General features: G+C 40.9%; 1 protein-coding gene across 2 annotated transcripts in view; it reads left to right on the forward strand.

The window, feature by feature from the left end:
• The window catches only part of LOC131255402 (vesicle-associated membrane protein 711), a 38,584-nt gene extending 22,403 nt beyond the window's left edge, over positions 1–16,181 (forward strand). The window contains exon 4 of one of the 2 annotated variants that reach the window (XM_058256101.1): positions 14,532–15,130. In XM_058256101.1, coding sequence (XP_058112084.1) covers positions 14,532–14,781 — 250 coding nt within the window. In that variant the 3' untranslated portion in view covers positions 14,782–15,130. Of the gene's footprint in view, positions 1–14,531; positions 15,131–15,492 lie in introns of those variants that run through there. The other variant, XM_058256102.1, reaches the window with a different exon arrangement.
• The last annotated feature ends 1,253 nt before the right edge of the window (positions 16,182–17,434 follow it).

The following is a 17,434-nucleotide window of genomic DNA, read 5'->3' on the forward strand; positions in this document are numbered from 1 at the left end:
TGCATCTCATGCATACCAGCGTGAAGCAAGGGTTTCAAACCCACACAACTTTTCTGTCATTGTGACGGATACTCTAGGAGCCGAAATGCTGTTGAAATCATTGTTGAATTACTTTCAATTACATTAATTAAATGTACTTTATTTTAGAATCAAGGGCAATGTGAGGAATGTAATAAGAATTCTAATTAATGAAATAAAATGATGGTGAGTATTCTTTGATTGAATTTCTTTTCTTATTATTGAATATAGATATTCCAATATTCGAAACACGTTTTTGATTGAAACAGACCCGCTACCTGAGAATGGAGAGGTGGGGGTGGCTAGAGTGCATATTAGAAGAAAGAAAGGCCAATGTGATTTGATAGTAGTGATGATGATCATCGGCGACAAAAATGTGACTATGTGGGTGCAATGAGAAATGGAGGAGTTCAACTAAGATTGGGGGCTTTTTGGAGGATGTGGGAGGTTGGAGAAGAGGTGAGGAACCATGGTTTCCGACGAGGTGCTATTGAAGGAGTACCCTCTCAGTGTTCCATTGGCCTTTTGGAATATTCTGTCGACGTGTGTGCTATTCGGAGTGGAAGACGGAGGGTTGGTGAAGCAGGAGAGCTCTTGGGGGTGACGTGTGGTGGGAGTACAATCCCGATCGCACTCTGCCCAAAACCGCGTTTTCGAAGTTGGTTCGGAGCTCGAACTTCGATTGAGGCTACAACACGACACTGAAGTAGATCCCCTTGGTTATGATCCGAACGACATGCATCATCTCCGATTGGTAGAGGATGACACAACTGTCCATCTGTAGCTAGCACAGAAATTGATGATGAAGGCACATCTGATGCAGACACTTGGCAAAGCGACGACAACATATTTGCTGGTGCGAAGTTCAGTGTGGAAGCGCAGGCGCTGAGTGATTTGGGACCCAATCTCAAATCGTTGTCATGTGCGAGAAAGTGGACCGTGCATTCGAAATGATGAAACTTCCTCACATAGGTTCTAGAACTTCAAATGTGTGGATTGGTCTCAACCTTTTTATATCAGCGAAGACCGTTTTTCCTGGCCTTGAAGGCTATTTCATCTCTGGAGGTGCCAGGAGAGTGGTTAGGGCTCATAGAGAACTCTATGCTGGTGCCAGTTCTCAAGCTTTTGTCCCAAACCAGCTCGAAGATGGTTTGATCTTCACCTCAGGAGGCTACAAAGAAATTAGTGGTTCAATTGAAACAGTGTTGCGGGAAGAGAAAGACACAGGAGCTGGAAGGATGCTGATGGAACTACAATCACAACAAATTGATTCTTTAGAAGACGCCATTCTAGCCACTCCGCTTTGCGTAGAAAAGGTCAGAGAAGATGCGACATCAGTTTGTTTGTTAGATAGCAAAAGGCTATAGTTAATTTCTACGAATCGTGCAAGCAAAGGGGTTATCTCGGAGTAGTTCCTATGGACTAAAGACATCTTGGTCCAAGTGGAGAGAGCCAATGAATTTGGAATGCTCCATAAACTACAAGACTACTACGAAAGAAAGTGGGGTTAAAAGGGCAAGGCCGGGAAGAGGTTGTGATCAATGATCATTCTTTTTTGGAACGTGCATGGCCTCGGGAATAGTGTTAAGAGGGCTCAGGTGAAGAAGATGTGTAAGAAGTCGAAGGCTGATATTATCACAAATTAGCAGACCAAACTGCAGGTTGTTGACAAAGGTATGATACTCTATCTAGGGAATAAAAAATGTTGATTGGGTCTTCGTTGAGGCTTTAGGAGCTAGGGGTATCCTAGTTGCTTGGAAAACTGATGTGTGGCAAATGATAAATGTCATTCTTGGTTTGTTTTCTGTCTGTGTTGATCCATGATTCTACATCAGGGTTCTAGTGGGCTTTTTCTGTGGTGTATGGTTCGTGTAGGAGTAATTTGTAGGATCAATTCTGGTCAGAGACAGAAGTGGTCGGATCCCTAGTGTGTTGGCGGGGACTTCAACGTTGTCGTTTTTCCTACGAGAAGTCGAATGGTGGGCGAATGACCATGTTGATGGCTCGATTCGCAGATTGGGTTGGTAGACATGACCTATGAGATCTTCCTTTGGGGGGAGCCATGTTCACTTGGTCAAATGGCAGGGAGAATCCCACGATGTCAAGACTGGGCAGATTTTTGGTCTCGATTGATTGGATCGATAGGTTTCCATTAGACATTCAACGGGGCCTCCCAAGAGTTACGCAATGTTGTCACACCGCATATGCGATTCTATGTGATTACATATGCTTGTGCGCATATGCGATTGAGTTGCATATTTTTATTTATTTATTTTTAATGAAAACAAAAATGAAAAAAAAAAGGTAGAAAATTGAAAAAAAAAAACATAGAAAAATATAAGAATTGAGGAGAAACTTCCCTAAGATAATAGGTAACTAATATAGTAATTTTACATATATAAATTAGTTTAACTTGTTAGAAAAATGAATGAAGTACATCAAATTCAACATTCAACACTATAGTTAAGTAACAAAACAATCAATAAGCTATTTATTGTACAAATACAAATTTGAAGTTACATCTTAATGTTTATTATCTATACACTATAACACTAACACTACTTACAAGCTACAAGTTACAACTTAGTTACACTACAATAAGTAACAACTTAGTTATACTACTATAAATTACAACTTAGTTACACTAACACTAAGTTACATTCAACAATATAGTTACACAACTCACAGTTACAAGTCACACTACTTGCTAAAGTTGGAGTTTTTGTAAAAAAAAAAAAGAGCCACCGGTTGGCAGATATGTGATCACATACATCGCATATGTGATCGCATATCCTCACACATTTAGCTTATGGGATCGCATATGCACTGCGATCACATATGCCATCATGGCATATGCGATATGCATATGGGAATTCGCATATGCGGTCGCATTTAACAACATTTACGTCAGATCATTGCCCCATCCTTCTTGAAGTTGCTGAAGACAGTTAGGGTGGTCTTCCTTCATGATTGATGGATTCGTAGGGTTCAAAATTTTTCAAAAGCTAAAGATGTTAAAAGAGAAGCTTAGAGAGTGGAAGAAAGAGGTTTTTGGTACGAGGGAGGAGGAATTTGATAATATGGAAGAGCAAATTCACACCCTTGACTTGCTAGAAGAGGAGGGAAGGTTGACCCCTGAAGAAAGATAGAAAAGGGTTGATCTTTCTATTGCCTACGCTAGGCGGGCCAAGGAGGAAATTGAGTGGCGGCAAAGGTCGAGGGCGGGGCGTGGCTGAAAGCAGGAGATAAATAAATATATATATATATATATATATATATATATATATATATATATATATATATATATATATATATATATATATATATATATATATTTTGCACAAGACAATCTTGATACCAAGGAGTACCTACATGGGGCAATTCATGCCCATGATAATGATTTGTGGAGGCATTCTTAGTGTGCTATTGTGTCCTTTTACAAGGCCTTGTTATCGGAAGAGAAGTGGGTAGACCGATGCTAGACTACTTGGAATTCAAGATGTTATCCCCTGAGGTTGCGATTGAGTTGGAAAATCGTTCAACGAAGAAGAGATGAAGGCGACTATTGGATCTATGTGCGGGGAAAAGGCACCAGGCCTAGATGGATTCCCAATCATTTTTTTTTTTTCAAAAGTTTTGGCACATCCTTAAGAAGGACATCATGGATTTCGTTGCCGAATTTTGGGAAAGGAGTCAATCTATCTAGCGAGTTGAGTGCTACATTTATTGCTCTAATTCCCAAATTTCAAGTGACAGAACAATTGAAGGATTTCAGGCCGATTAGTTTAATTGGAAGCCCATGCAAGATATTGGCTAAGAAACCTGCTTCCAAGTTGAGGTAAGCTCTCTCTTATGTTATTTCTGAGAATCAGGGGGCTTTTGTGGTAGGAAGATAGATTTTAGATGACGGTTTTGTAGCCCATGAATGCATTAATTTAAGATATAGGGACATGGATGCAGGTCTAGTGTGTAAATTGGATCTTGAAAAGGCGTATGATCACGTTAATTAGGACTTCCTCAACTACATGTTGGGGTGGTTGGGATTTGGTATGAAACGGAGGGGATGGATCAAGGTATGCGTTATGTCCACGCCTTTTTCCCTTTTGGTTAATGATGCGTCAGAATGTTTTTCAAAGCTTCACGTGGCTTGAGGCAGGGAGATCTATTATTGCCCTATTTATTTGTGGTGGTAGGGGAAGCCCTTAACAACATGCTTTTAGAGGTGCTGTGAATGGCTTGTTCAAGGGGTTTAATATTCTTAGGGTTAGTAGGCAGATCACTCATCTGCAATATGCGGATGACACGCTGCTCTTTTGTGAAGTGAAGGAGGAGTTGGTGGATAACCTTCGGAAAATTCTGGTGTGTTTTGAAGCAGCTTTGGGTTTAACGTGGCAAAGTCCGAAATGCTTGGAGTGCACGTTGAAGGGGAAGAGTTAAATCGGTATGCTATTGTCTTTGGTTGTAGGACTGGTGCTTTTCCTTCCTCAAATTTGGGGCTTCCATTGTGTATAAGGAAACCTGCAAAGCATCCATGGAATTAGGTGATTAAAAGAATCGAGCAGAAGCTGGCTTCGTGGAACTGCCGCTATTTTTCTTTGGGAGGTCAACTTACTATGTTTAAGTGAGCTTTTTCTAATATGCAGGTTTATTTCTTGTCTTTATTTAAATGCCCTAAAGCAGTGTTGGACAGGTTGGATAAATTGAGGTGGAGTTTCTTTTAGTCTGGAGCTAGCAATAAAAGGAAGTTCCATCTTCTCAAGTGGGATGAGGTCTGTGAGCCAGGGGTGCTGGTTTAAAGCCGTTGGGTGCTATGAACACAATGCTGCTTGGGATATGGATATGGTGCTTTGGGTTGGAAGAAGGGAGGCTTTGGAGACAGGTGATAGCGGGTAAGTATAGTACGTAAGAGGGCAGGTGGCTCGTGAGGAGGGTTTCTCTTTACAGAGCGTCGACAGTTTGTAAAGCGATAACAAAGATTAGGCAATATTCAGAGGGTGGGGTTCGTCCTCTGATGATGGGTTATGCCTTTGCCTTCCGCACGAAAGGACTTTTCAATACAATTAAAACGAAATGGAAAAGAGATCCTTACAGTCGAACGCGAAGAACAGCTGAGGAACACCTTTCCGATGGATGAATGGAGTCTAGCGTGTGAGTGTAGACTCGAATTACAGCTAAAAGTTACTAGCTACTAGGTTACTCCTACGGATTATACTAAGGAACATAAATCAACAGGCTTGGAAAGTAAAGATTACACTAAGAAGTGTAATTTGCTTAACAAGGAAATTAATAGATTACACTAATGAATGTAAATCGATAGGATAATTTGAAAGATAAATTAGGTTTGTTTAGGTTGGTGTGAGACCCCTTCCTTTGTAGCTTTGATCCAGCTATTCTGAATCTTTCCCACATTCTGACAGTTACCATAACCTCCAGTCTTGAATTCCTTTGCTTTTCCCTTTGCCACTTGTCCTATAACCATTTAGAATGACTGCCTTCTGGAGACTTCCTTGTCACTTGTCCCGGTAATTGCTCCAGGCCTCCTTGCTGACTTGACCGTATTCCACTTGACTGCCTTAGTGGTACATGGTATCACCTGATACGTCTTGGCTTCATCTATCGAGAAATCTCCTCCGTACATATCTGTAGATCTCTGAACATGCCATGTATATGTGTATAGATCACACGTAACTCCTTCTGATTGGTCGTAGCAGGGTACGACAGTAATGAGGACAAGCCCTTATCACTCGTTAAAAGAGACAGGGATGTTGGGAGCCAAAGTAGTTGATACGTTGATACTCAAATGGACCCTTATCTCAAACTAGAAGCTGAAGAAGGAGAAGTGTTAGAAGACTCTGGTATGTATAAGAGACTTGTTGGCATATTTATTTATTTATTTGACCATCACCAGGCCTGATATTTCCTTTTCAGTTAGTGTGGTGAGTCAGTTCATGCAAAGTCCAATGACACCACACCTAGCAGCAGTTATGAGAATCCTCAGGTATTTGAAATGTTCCATTGGGAAGGGTATCCTATATAGAGCTCATGGTTATCTTCTGGTAGTCGGTTATTCAGATGCAAATTATGCAAGGTCGAGACATGATAGAAGGTCGACTACGGGTTATTGCACCTTCCTAGGTAGTAATGTGATTACTTGGAAGAGTAAGAAACATAATATGGTTGCCAAATCAAGTGCTAAAGCTGAATATAAGTCAATGACACATGCAACTTGTGAACTTATGTGGTTGAAATATTTTTTCGAAGAATTGGATTTCGAAGTTCAGGTTCCAATGTCTTTATATTATGACAATCAAGCTGCAATACATATTGCCAATAACCCTTTCTTTTATGAGAGAACAAAGCATATAGAAGTTGATTGCTATTTCATTCAAGACAAGATATCTCAAGGACAGATCCACACACCTTATATTTCATCACATAACCAAATCTCAAATTTATTTATCAAGGCTCCTGGAAAATCTTAATTCAACAAACTTGTTTGCAAGCTAGACATGCAAAACATCTATGCTCTAGCTTGAGAGGGAGTGATAACGGTTGGGTATGGGCCCATTACCCTCTTGATTTTGGTTATGGGCTTATGGTTCACAAGTTTCTTAGTGATTTTAGTCTTGGGATATGCTGGATATGAAGTTTATTGTACAGGGGTATTTTTGTCATATTTTCTTTTTATTACTTTAATAAAAGAGAAAACTGGGTGGGGACGTGAAGCCCAACCCATTCCTTTCTTCCTTCATATTTTCTTCTCTTCTTTTCTCTTTCTTTCTTCTCCTTTCCAATCTCTATACCAATCTACTCCATCCATGGCTTGGAAAAAGGGATGGCTACAAAATTAAGGACATAAGGGATAGATAAGGATGGCTACAAAAATATGGTTATATAATGGATGGACACCATTTGATCAGTGTGAGTTTCGCATAGTAGCCATAAAAGGCGTTCTAGACTTAGTTTACAGTTCTAATTGATCAATTGGACCATTCAAGTGAAGGATGCAAATAGGAGCACAATAACTTACAGTGATGTGTAAATCAGTCTCATGTTGATCTAGGTATGGTCCAATGTCTCTTGGATAGAAGAGGATGGAGAATGAGAGAAGAGGGGAAATTGAAGAGAGAGAGATGGGAGAAATGAGAAATGGGGAATTTGGAAAACAAGAGAGAGAGAGAGAGAGAGAGAGAGAGAGAGAGAGAGAGAGAGAGAGTTCACACTTCCTTAGGGTTTTTATTAAAAAAAAGAGTGGGCTACTTTTAACCAAGGCCCACACACACGCACACATCCATGCTGGGTTGCTCCTAGGCCAGGTCCACATGTACACAAACACACCTAGATACACATTGGGCCAAGCCCACGCAATGACACATTTTTTACAATCCCCCTCAAGCTAGAGCATATATCTTTTGTAGGCCCAGCTAGTTACAAATGTGTATTCCTATGTCAAGGTAATGCCTTGGTAAAGATGTTTACCAGTTGGAACTTTGACGGAACATGTTTAATAATGATTTCTTTGGACTTGACCTTCTCACAAATAAAGTGGCACCTCATTTGACTGAACATGGTTTACCCTTTCATTGAATAGATTATTGGCGATGTGGGTCGCTGCCTAATTGTCATAGTGAAGTATCATAGGTGATGTGTCGAAAAGGCCAAATTCCTGAAGCAGTGACCTTACCCAAATCATCTCACAAACAGCATGTCCCAAGCTCTATATTTGCCCTCAACACATGATCTAACTATAACATTCTGTTTCTTGCTCGTCCAAGTCTCTAGATTACCTCCAACAAAGGTATGATACCTAGAGGTGGATTGCCTATTGGTTATAGATCTAGCCCAATCTGCATCAGCACATGCCTCAACACAAAGATGGCTGCTGGACCAATACATCAGTCCTTGTCCAAGGGTCCCTTTCAAATAACATAGAATACACTCCATTGCCTCCCAATATTTATATTCTAGGCTAATGCATAAGCCTGCTGACTAGTCGCACAACAAAGGAGATATATGGCCGAGTAACTATGGGGTAGATTAGTTTCCCCACTAGTGGACTTCTGATTCTTTAAACAACTCCCCTTGGTCATTGCAATTTTACTCCATTGGAGTGTCACACGATTTGCATCCTAGCCTTCCAGTTTCTTCCAAGAGGTTCATAGTATACTTCCTTTAATTCAAAGTAATCCAGAAGCTAAGTGGGCCACCTTAATTCCAAGAAAGTATCTTAGATGCCAAGATCCTTGGTTTAGAACTGCTGCTGAATATGGCGTTTGACGTCAGTAATTCCAGTCACATCGTTGCTCGTGATACTGATGTCATCGACATAGACAATTAGAATCACAACTCCCTTCATGTTTCTTTCAAAAAAAAAAAAAAAACCGAGTGGTCTACATGGCATTGACGAAAACCAAAACCTATAAGTGCATCATTGAAAATTTCAGACCACGCGCGCAGTGATTGCTTCAACCTGTAGATTGCCTTCCGAAGTTTACAGACCCTTCCTCTCTCCCCCTGTGCAATGAATCCTAGGGGTTGCTCCATGTAAATTTCTTCAAATAAGTCCCCATTCAAAAAGATATTCTTAACGTCCAATTGATACAGTGGCCAAAACCTGTTAGCTGCAATAGAAACCAACACACGGATAGAATTCGGTTTAACCACGGGAGAAAAGGTCTCCCCATAATCCGGTCCAACGGTCTGCATGTGCCCTTTGGCTATGAGGTGATCCTTAAGTCGTTCCATTGTCCCATCTACTCTGTATCTAATTGTAAATACCTATCGGCATCCAACACTGTGTGTTTCCCAAGAGGCAAGGGGACCAACGTCCAAGTACTAGTTTCATACATGGCAGCAAATTCTTCTTCCATAGCTCTTCACCAATCAGGTTGTGCCAAAGCATCTTGCTTTAATGTTGTGACCACATGACTTGAAAGGGACATGTTGAAGGATTTAAACGATGGCTTTAAGCGATGATAGGAAACAAAATGGGACGAAGGATGTTGGGTATACGATCTGATACTTTTTCAAGGCACAATGGGAATGTCAAGATCGAAATTTGATGGAGGTAGTCCAGAGACCTTAGTTGGCTCTGATGGTGGTGGGCGTGAGTCTTTAGGTCCAGCAAATGTGCCAGGTGATGGGGGTGTCACAACGTCGGGATGATTGAAGCATGGATGAGGATAGGTTGGATGAGTGTTATTTGATGAGTTCATTGCGACTTTTGTGGGATGGAAGGGTACAATTTCAAAGAAGCTTACATCATCACATGTATTTGACGTGTAATTGAGTTAAAACATAGTTACCCTTTTTGGGTTCTATGAATGAAAGCCACTCACCCAAACACACGAGGAAGTCGGAAATGCTCTTTATTAGGAAAGAGGTTAGAAAATGGAGTTTGAACATGTGGAATGGATGAAGACCGGCAATTTATGAGATGACACGCCGTTAATATGGCCTAACTCCAGGAGGGGTAGAAGTGAGCTTTGTGCTGGCTTGGCTTGTGCTCTGGCCCTGTTCAAGTAAGTTAGACTCCCACGAGATGGAGGGGCATAGGCACCCTAGTGACTCCAAGTTAGTCCAATCGATTGAGGTCGAAAAAAAGTCCTATCAACCTGAGTTAGTCCAATTGTTTGGCTTCACAGATGGCTTCTTGTGCACAACGTACATTCTCCACCCTTTTACCAATTCCACAAACCCCTTTTCCTTCAGCCACATTAACTCAAATCTAAAAGGAGAAGGGCCCCACGAGTCTATCTGAGAGTTAGGAAAAATAGGACAATGATCCGACATTGGTATAGGCACTGAACACTGATGGGCATTTGGATACAACTCACACCACCTTGCGTTAACCATGCAATTTCCCTTTTCCCATAACATTTGAAAAGGAACCATCAACAAGAGAAACGGGCAAAAAATGAATGGACTCATCCAGGGAAGAAAAAGAAAGAGTGAGTACCTATCATGTGGTCCGTGGCCCCAGGGTCAATCACCCAAGGTGACCCATCAGAGGATGCTATACAGGCATTACCTGCATTTATGAGAGAGGCAAATGCACTGGCACTTGTTTTTGCGATGGTATTTCTGCTCAAAAGAGGCTCCAACTCTGTCGGAAATGGAGACTACATGGACTCATTGAGTGGAGAAGAACCACCAGCATTGAAGGAGGCTTCCTGTGTATACAGCTTGATTGGCTTGATGAGGGGAGGGACCCCTGTCTTGTCGAATAAGATCCCAGCACCTATTTTTCATGTGATTGTTCTTTTTGCAATACATACAATAGAATTGTTGTCTGGAGGAAAGGATGCTTCCCACATTCCATATTGCCAGAATGCCCCTCACGCCATGGTGGTCTTCCACCTCTACTACCACTGCCCACACCAGAAAGAAGGGCTGTATTTGTGTTACATTGGTGTTTTCATACGTTGGACAAGGTGGGTGTCTTCTCAGTAGCCAAAAGTTGTGCCTTAACCTGTTCCAGATAGAGCTGAATGGTGGCAAGGAACAGGGCTACACATATTTTCTCAATCTGGCATTGTTGCTGGTTGGCATCTTGTGTGATTGGTTGATGTAGGTTCCATTCGTCAAGTAGTCCACGAAATTTGGCAGTGATCATTGAAACTGTTACCTTGTTTCATGTTTTGGAACTCTCGAAAGATATTATATAGCCGTTTAATATAATTCTTATTTAAGTAATGCTCTGGAGAGACTGCCAGATAGCCTTCAAACTATCACCACACATAACCATGTGATTGACATGCTCTTCTATAGTGTGGCAAAGCCAATTCATCCCTTGGTAATATTCCTCCTTCCATTTTGACTAGAGTCAGAATCTTCAGATGGTCAATCATCGGTGAGATATTTTATTTTTCTTTTAGATGCAAGGAAGATTTGAACCGACCGGGAACAAAAGAGATAATTACTCACTCCACATAATTTCACCAATGAGATTTGTGGGATATTGATTTTAGTGTCACTGGAAGAGGCAATAATCAACAGGTACGCACACAATGCCACACACACGAGTATCTCAGGAATGTTATCAAACAGATGATAGGCAGAACCAGATTTCTCCAACAACTTGAGACGATATCTGAAAAAAAAGGTCCTATTGCATGGGTCACATGCGTCAACAAACAATCTGGAATAGAGCAGAAATTTCTTGAAAATTTTCACAGCAGTGATCCACATTGGACCTTTAAACAACCACATGTAGGGCTGAAAGTCGGGCGGGTTGGGTCAGGTTGGTGCTCAACCCTAGCCCAACCCTTGGTTCCTATACCTCATCCCTAACCCATCCCAACCCAACCCAACCTCGGGTTGGCAATTCCCAACTGAAGCCCAACCCAAGCGTGCTCGGTTGGGTTGGTCGGGTGGATACATGCTAATAATGAACCAGTTGGGTTGCTCGGGTGGATACATGCTAATGTTTTTATTATTACATTAGTCTATTATTTTCAACACACGTCTTATTTTTGGTACCTATGATTTTATTAATTATATATGTAGTTATTTATCTTAAAGAACTTTATATGATTTTATTAATTATATATGTAGTTATTTATCGTAAAGAACTTCATTTTTTTCTAAACAAACAAAGCTAAAATATAGGACAATTACTCCTTTAAAAGTTGTGTTGTGTAGCACGCAATCTGTTTGGGAGAGAAATCTAGCGTCTCTTGTTAGCTTGAGTCATCAGAAATGACGCGGACCAATGAGACCTGACGGCACTGGAATTTCCTGTGCCTTCAACACAGACAATCCACACTCAATTATAATTTATAAGTAACTTATATATCGATCGGGTTCGGACAACCCAAGACCTCAACCCAAGCCCGACCCAAGTTTTATCGGGTTGGTGTTTGTATAGCCCGAGACCGAGACCGAACCCAATATATCCTGTCCGAGCCCAACCCAATGTCGGGTTGAACCTGCCCGACTTTCATCCCTTACCATATGACCAAAAAAAAAAAACAATTTTGCCACAAATAACTTTAATTAAATCACACATTCTTGCCTAAGGGACCCAACTGGTCCACACATCAACGGGATAGATCTACAGAAATGATCTTAATTCATCATCATGATTTGACACCCAACTGGTGCAAGGAAGCAACACTGATGGAAAATAATAAAAGCAGTTTAAACTCTCAAACCTGTAGTTGATAATGTCCCCCTTTTAACAATGGTGACATATGGTTCTTAGGAAGAGAGATTGTGGGGGGATCAACCCAGTCTTTTCTCTAATACCATATAAATTGGCATCATGATGATTTGGGTATGGTCCAATGCCTCCTAGACCTGACGCCTCACGCTAGATACCAGATGAAGAGGATGTAGAATAGAGAGAGAAGAGGAGAGATGGAAGAGAGAAGGAAGAAATGGAGTTGTTGGAAAACACAAGAGAGAGAGCTTTCAAGCTTCTTAGGGTGTTTTATTAAAAAAAAAGAGCACTAGGAAGTGGGCTGCTTTCAGCCATGGCCCACGCACACACACACACACTCATCCATGCTGGGCTGCTTCCAGCCCAGGTCCATATATACACACAAACACACATGGGGCCAGGCCCACATATTGACACATTTTCTACACTATGAGAGCAAAGGAGCATTTCTCTTCTTTAATTATAAAGTTATTTAATTAGGAAAAATGTGACTCTCCTGAGTCGCTGTGTTGACCGACCTGAGTTACATTTTGTGGGCTGGCCAAGTTGAGTCCCGAGTCTGCTAAACTTGGGTCCATCTAAAGTTGTGGCCCTTGATAGAGTAGAATGGCAGGACAGGATTCATGTAGCCTTCCCTTTTGATTGGGATAAGGCTTGGATGATGATGATGATTTTTTGGATGGGGTGGAGGCAAGATAAGTAGCCTGTGATGCCAACCCTATGCCAGCAAAATTGATAAATTCATATAGCGGAATTTGAGTGATTGTTTGCCTACCGAGGATGGGGGCCCTTTGGATTGACTGATGAAGCAGGTTTGCAAAGCTAACCCCAAATAGCTAGGACAAGGCTTTGATGATGATGATGGTGACGACTTGATGAGAATTACTGCTAATAGCTAATTTGGTAGTTAGGTAAAGATTAAGCACCAACCGAACACTCTAAATACATAATTCATGAATTAGGGGCCAATCCAAAAACCTATTGTAATTCACACAAGAGACTGAAGAAGTGATTTGCAGCACACATGCCAGTGTGGGACAGGTACCCAGTCACCAGGTGTGGGCCATGGTGAACGTGCCTTGTTCCAAGTAAATTTTTTTTTTTTTTTTTTTTTTTGTTTTTTTGAAGGATATGCCTTGTTCCAAGTATGAGGTGAGTCAAATAATTAGGTGGTCATATTTGTATGAAAGAAAAAAGGACCAATGGTCTATCTTTCAAAATACATGTGTGGCCTCGACTGATTATGCGCCTAATATCTGGCCATGGCAGTTTGATGGCGGCAAGGCACGGATCTCACAAATGTGTGCTTCTTTACCATGTGTGCTGGTAATCACCTTTCAACCTATCAGGAATCACATTGTCATTTCTCATTTGGTAAACAGTGCCCCAAAAGTAGCTGCATTTCTTCAAATGATTGTCACAATGTACAGGTAAGTATCCTAACAAAGCTAGAGGGCAAGGCACTGCCATAAATCATCTTCCAATATTCTATGGATGTGGTTTCTGCATCCACCTAACAAAAATAGCTGCATCAAAAATGAAACTTTACCTTTCGACTTCATATTGGCCTTGGATCCGAAGATCTCTTTGAGGTTAGTCTTGTATGTTTTTGGTCTTTTGCAACGAGGCCTATGGAAAGCGTCTGATGTTTTGAACCAGTGATATAAGCAATATAGGAATCATCACATGAGTCTTCTTCATTGTCTCGTCCGATACAAAATGATAATGGTTTTTATTGGATGAGTGCATCCATGGATTGAGTCACTAGTGCAAAATGTGGGGTGTGTTGACCCTGGATGTGGGTTTTCAATGTCCTCCTTTTCCATTTTGCAACTTTTGCTTGCTTTAGTGGGAAAGAAGGGGTTATTTTGGTGCAAGTGTCACTACCTAGAAACATAGTTTCATTGTTAATGAGATTTAAGGCCTTGGATTCTTTTAGGCATGTTTTAGAGAAGCACACACCTTCATCAATGTTCTGGCTAATAAATTATCTAGGTTTTCTCTTGTGGTTGGTAATGTTTATCTATTAAACGTTGAAGACATATTATCTGATTGTCCATCTGACATTATTGTCTCCTCAAATCTGTACCATTTTGGACTTGAATTCTACAAGTAATGATTATTTATGCATCTGTTCTCTCGTAAAGATTTCTTATTTCATGGTAAGCGAGTGGTTCTACCCTGTCCCACAGTTACCAATGCCTCTAGAAAAGAACTAGCAACTATGTTAAATGATATAATACCCTGCATAAAACCTACATGCAACAAATACTTATAGTTTGTATTCATTGATCATGGTGTACCCTTCATTTGTGAGGAATGTACTGACAAATGGATTCAAAATCCATAGGAGATCCATGGTCCCATGCATTCTGTCCTTGATGTATTCACCATCAGGTATAACGCTATCTTACTGGGAAAACAGCAGAATCAATCACAGGGCTGAGGGAGAAGAAGGAAGCGAAGTAAAAAGAAACAAACAACAGGGAAACGTTTTTCTATACCAAATGAAGTTTGCTACCATTACACCTCATTGCATCAATGTCATTTTAAGTATCAAGCAGGGAGTCAGGCTTTGTGGGCTTGTGTTAATGGCTTGATGCAATATGGAACAAGAATCCTCCTGTTCCACAAGTGAGCTTAACTTTTCTCATTGTCTATCGCAAATGTGCTTCGCAAAGTAGTTGTGACTAAATAGCTCTTTAAAAAGTATCGTGCGAGTCTGAGATTCTCATAGCTTTGATCCAATGTGAAAACTAATGCGTAAGCTGCAGATGATGGAAATATCAACATTTGAGGAGAACGTACCTCGTGTACTTTGTAATGTGCACAGTTAATGGATTATAAACAATGAAACTGCTATTAGTCAAACAAATAGTAACTACATACCAATTGTTGAAGGTGTTATGCTTAAGCAAGTATCTATTGCTAACCATGGATCCCAATCCATTTGTCGTCGTTGTCTTGGTTTTTTATTTTCTCAATTCTGATTATTCCATGGTTTCATCAATTGGTCATCAAGAATGGAAGGACAACCTGATTTTGTAGGCTTGATGTAGAGCTATTATAAGTTTCTTATTCTCATCTTTAATCTATTCCCCAAGTTATAATGCATTTGTGGTCTGCCCACCAAAGTTATTGATGATGGTTTGATATATCATGATTGAAATGGTAATTCGTGCATCACTTAGCATTTCTTTTCCCATGCCTGCCTGCTTGCCAGTCTCTGTTGTTGTTGAACTTAGACCTTTTAGCCTTTGATGTTACATATGAAAACAAAAGCTTACTTGAAAAGGTTGTGCATCTTGCAGGGTCACATTGATAATCCTGCTCTTGATAATTGTCTATGTGGTGCTCGCTTTCGTTTGCCATGGGGTCACACTGCCGTCCTGTATCAAGTGAAAACTTCTTCATAGTATAATAGCTGTGTGAGGAGTTACATGATATGCAATCGGCGTCTTTAGAGAGCAGGTGTGGGTTTTCAGTTCTGACAAGTGGGTCCCATGGTTCTTTAATCCATACCATTGGCCTGTTGTTTCCCCCACTATGAATGGATTGTGCCCCAAAAATCTCCCACATTGGTAGATCATATCCATAAAATTTGGACATTTTCAGTTGAATGTTGACTCTTGTAATCGGTCTTCTTTACCTTCCATGTGTAGGCCAGTAATTGAATGGTTCTGATCATTCAACAGAGAAGTTTTTTGGTGCATGGCCAATTCAGTGGAACAGACCATCATTCCATATTACTGGGTGTTAGTGAACCACAGGCTCCCGAAGTCAGAATTGAAAACTGGGTTTAATCTTTAAAGACGTGGGTCATGTATCATATAATTCCTTTATTTGTTGTTTGAGTTTGATTTGTTTGATTAGTATAGACGCTATGAATATATTCACTGCGTTTGGCTGGGCTTATGTTCAATGCGCCTAATATTTTTCCTTGAAGCATCAACCATGGAGTTTATCATGTGTGTAAGCTATGAAACCAGTTGTTTGCTCACCTTTCTTACGCCTGACATTAATGGCCATGTGATCTCGGCCTCTCATCTGGTATGATACATTGTTGGAAATCCCAAACACGGGCACACACATGTGTACAGACACGGACGCACAATCACAGGGAAATAATTCCACGGTTCCATGGAAAGAACCATGAAACACTTTTTTTTTTTTCCTTGTGTGGGGCCCACCATGATGTGTTGATGACAACCGAGCCATCCATCAGATGCACCTTGGCTCATTTCACCATGAGCCCAAAATTTAAGTGGGCCATGCGATAGGAAATAGGTCATTTAGTGATGCACACCATTGGTTGCGCATGGGTCCCACCGTGATGTGCCTGCCATCCAACCCGTGATGAATTGGATGGCATACACAACACAGTGGGCCCTGTATGCAATCAAGGGTGGGCGTTCCGCCTCAAAAATCCTTTTTATTGAATGGTTTTTGAAAGCAGATTGGGTACTACCCCTGGGCAGGGGCTCTTGGGGCCCATCTTGATGTATGGGTTTTAACCACACCGTCCATCTATTTTGCCATATCCTAAATTTTAACCACACCGTCCATCTATTTTGCCATATCCTAAATTTTAACCACACCGTCCATCTATTTTGCCATAGCCTATTATTTTAGGATACAAGCCCAAAACTCAGAAAGATCCAAGGTTCAAGTGGACCACACAGTGAGGATTAAACACTTCACATTGAAAACTTCTCAGGGGTCACAGAAATTTTGGATCAAGCTGATATATGTGTTATCCCTTCATCAAGGTCTAACCTTATTACCTGGTTGGATGACAATTAACTATCACAGTGGGCCCTAGGAGGGTTTCAATGTTTTATCACCGTTGCTTCCTGAGGTGTTGTCCACTTGAGCCTTGGATTTGCCTGTTTTTTGCCCTAAAATGATATGGAAAAATGGATGGATGATGTGGATAAAACCCGTAAATCACGGTGGCCCCTCAAGAGCACCTGCCTGGCGAGGGTAGTACCAAATCTGCGTTTGTTTCCTTCACCATTTGTCATAGTAAATGCTGTAAATGGTTGATAATTATTTCCCAAAGTAAATTCCTGCAAGCTATATACCTGTGACGTTGACAACAGTACTAGAGTCAGAAAAGGAGAAAAACGATACACCCGAAATTTATGGGCCCCACTTTCATATATATGTCAAATCTTTAGAACGTGAGCCCAAATAGAGGTAAAATCCATAGCACATGTGGACCACGCTACAGGCTACCGCGGGAATCTAAAT

This window comes from Magnolia sinica, chromosome 9 (genome assembly GCF_029962835.1).
Source record: "Magnolia sinica isolate HGM2019 chromosome 9, MsV1, whole genome shotgun sequence".
Classification (NCBI taxonomy): Eukaryota; Viridiplantae; Streptophyta; class Magnoliopsida; order Magnoliales; family Magnoliaceae; genus Magnolia; species Magnolia sinica.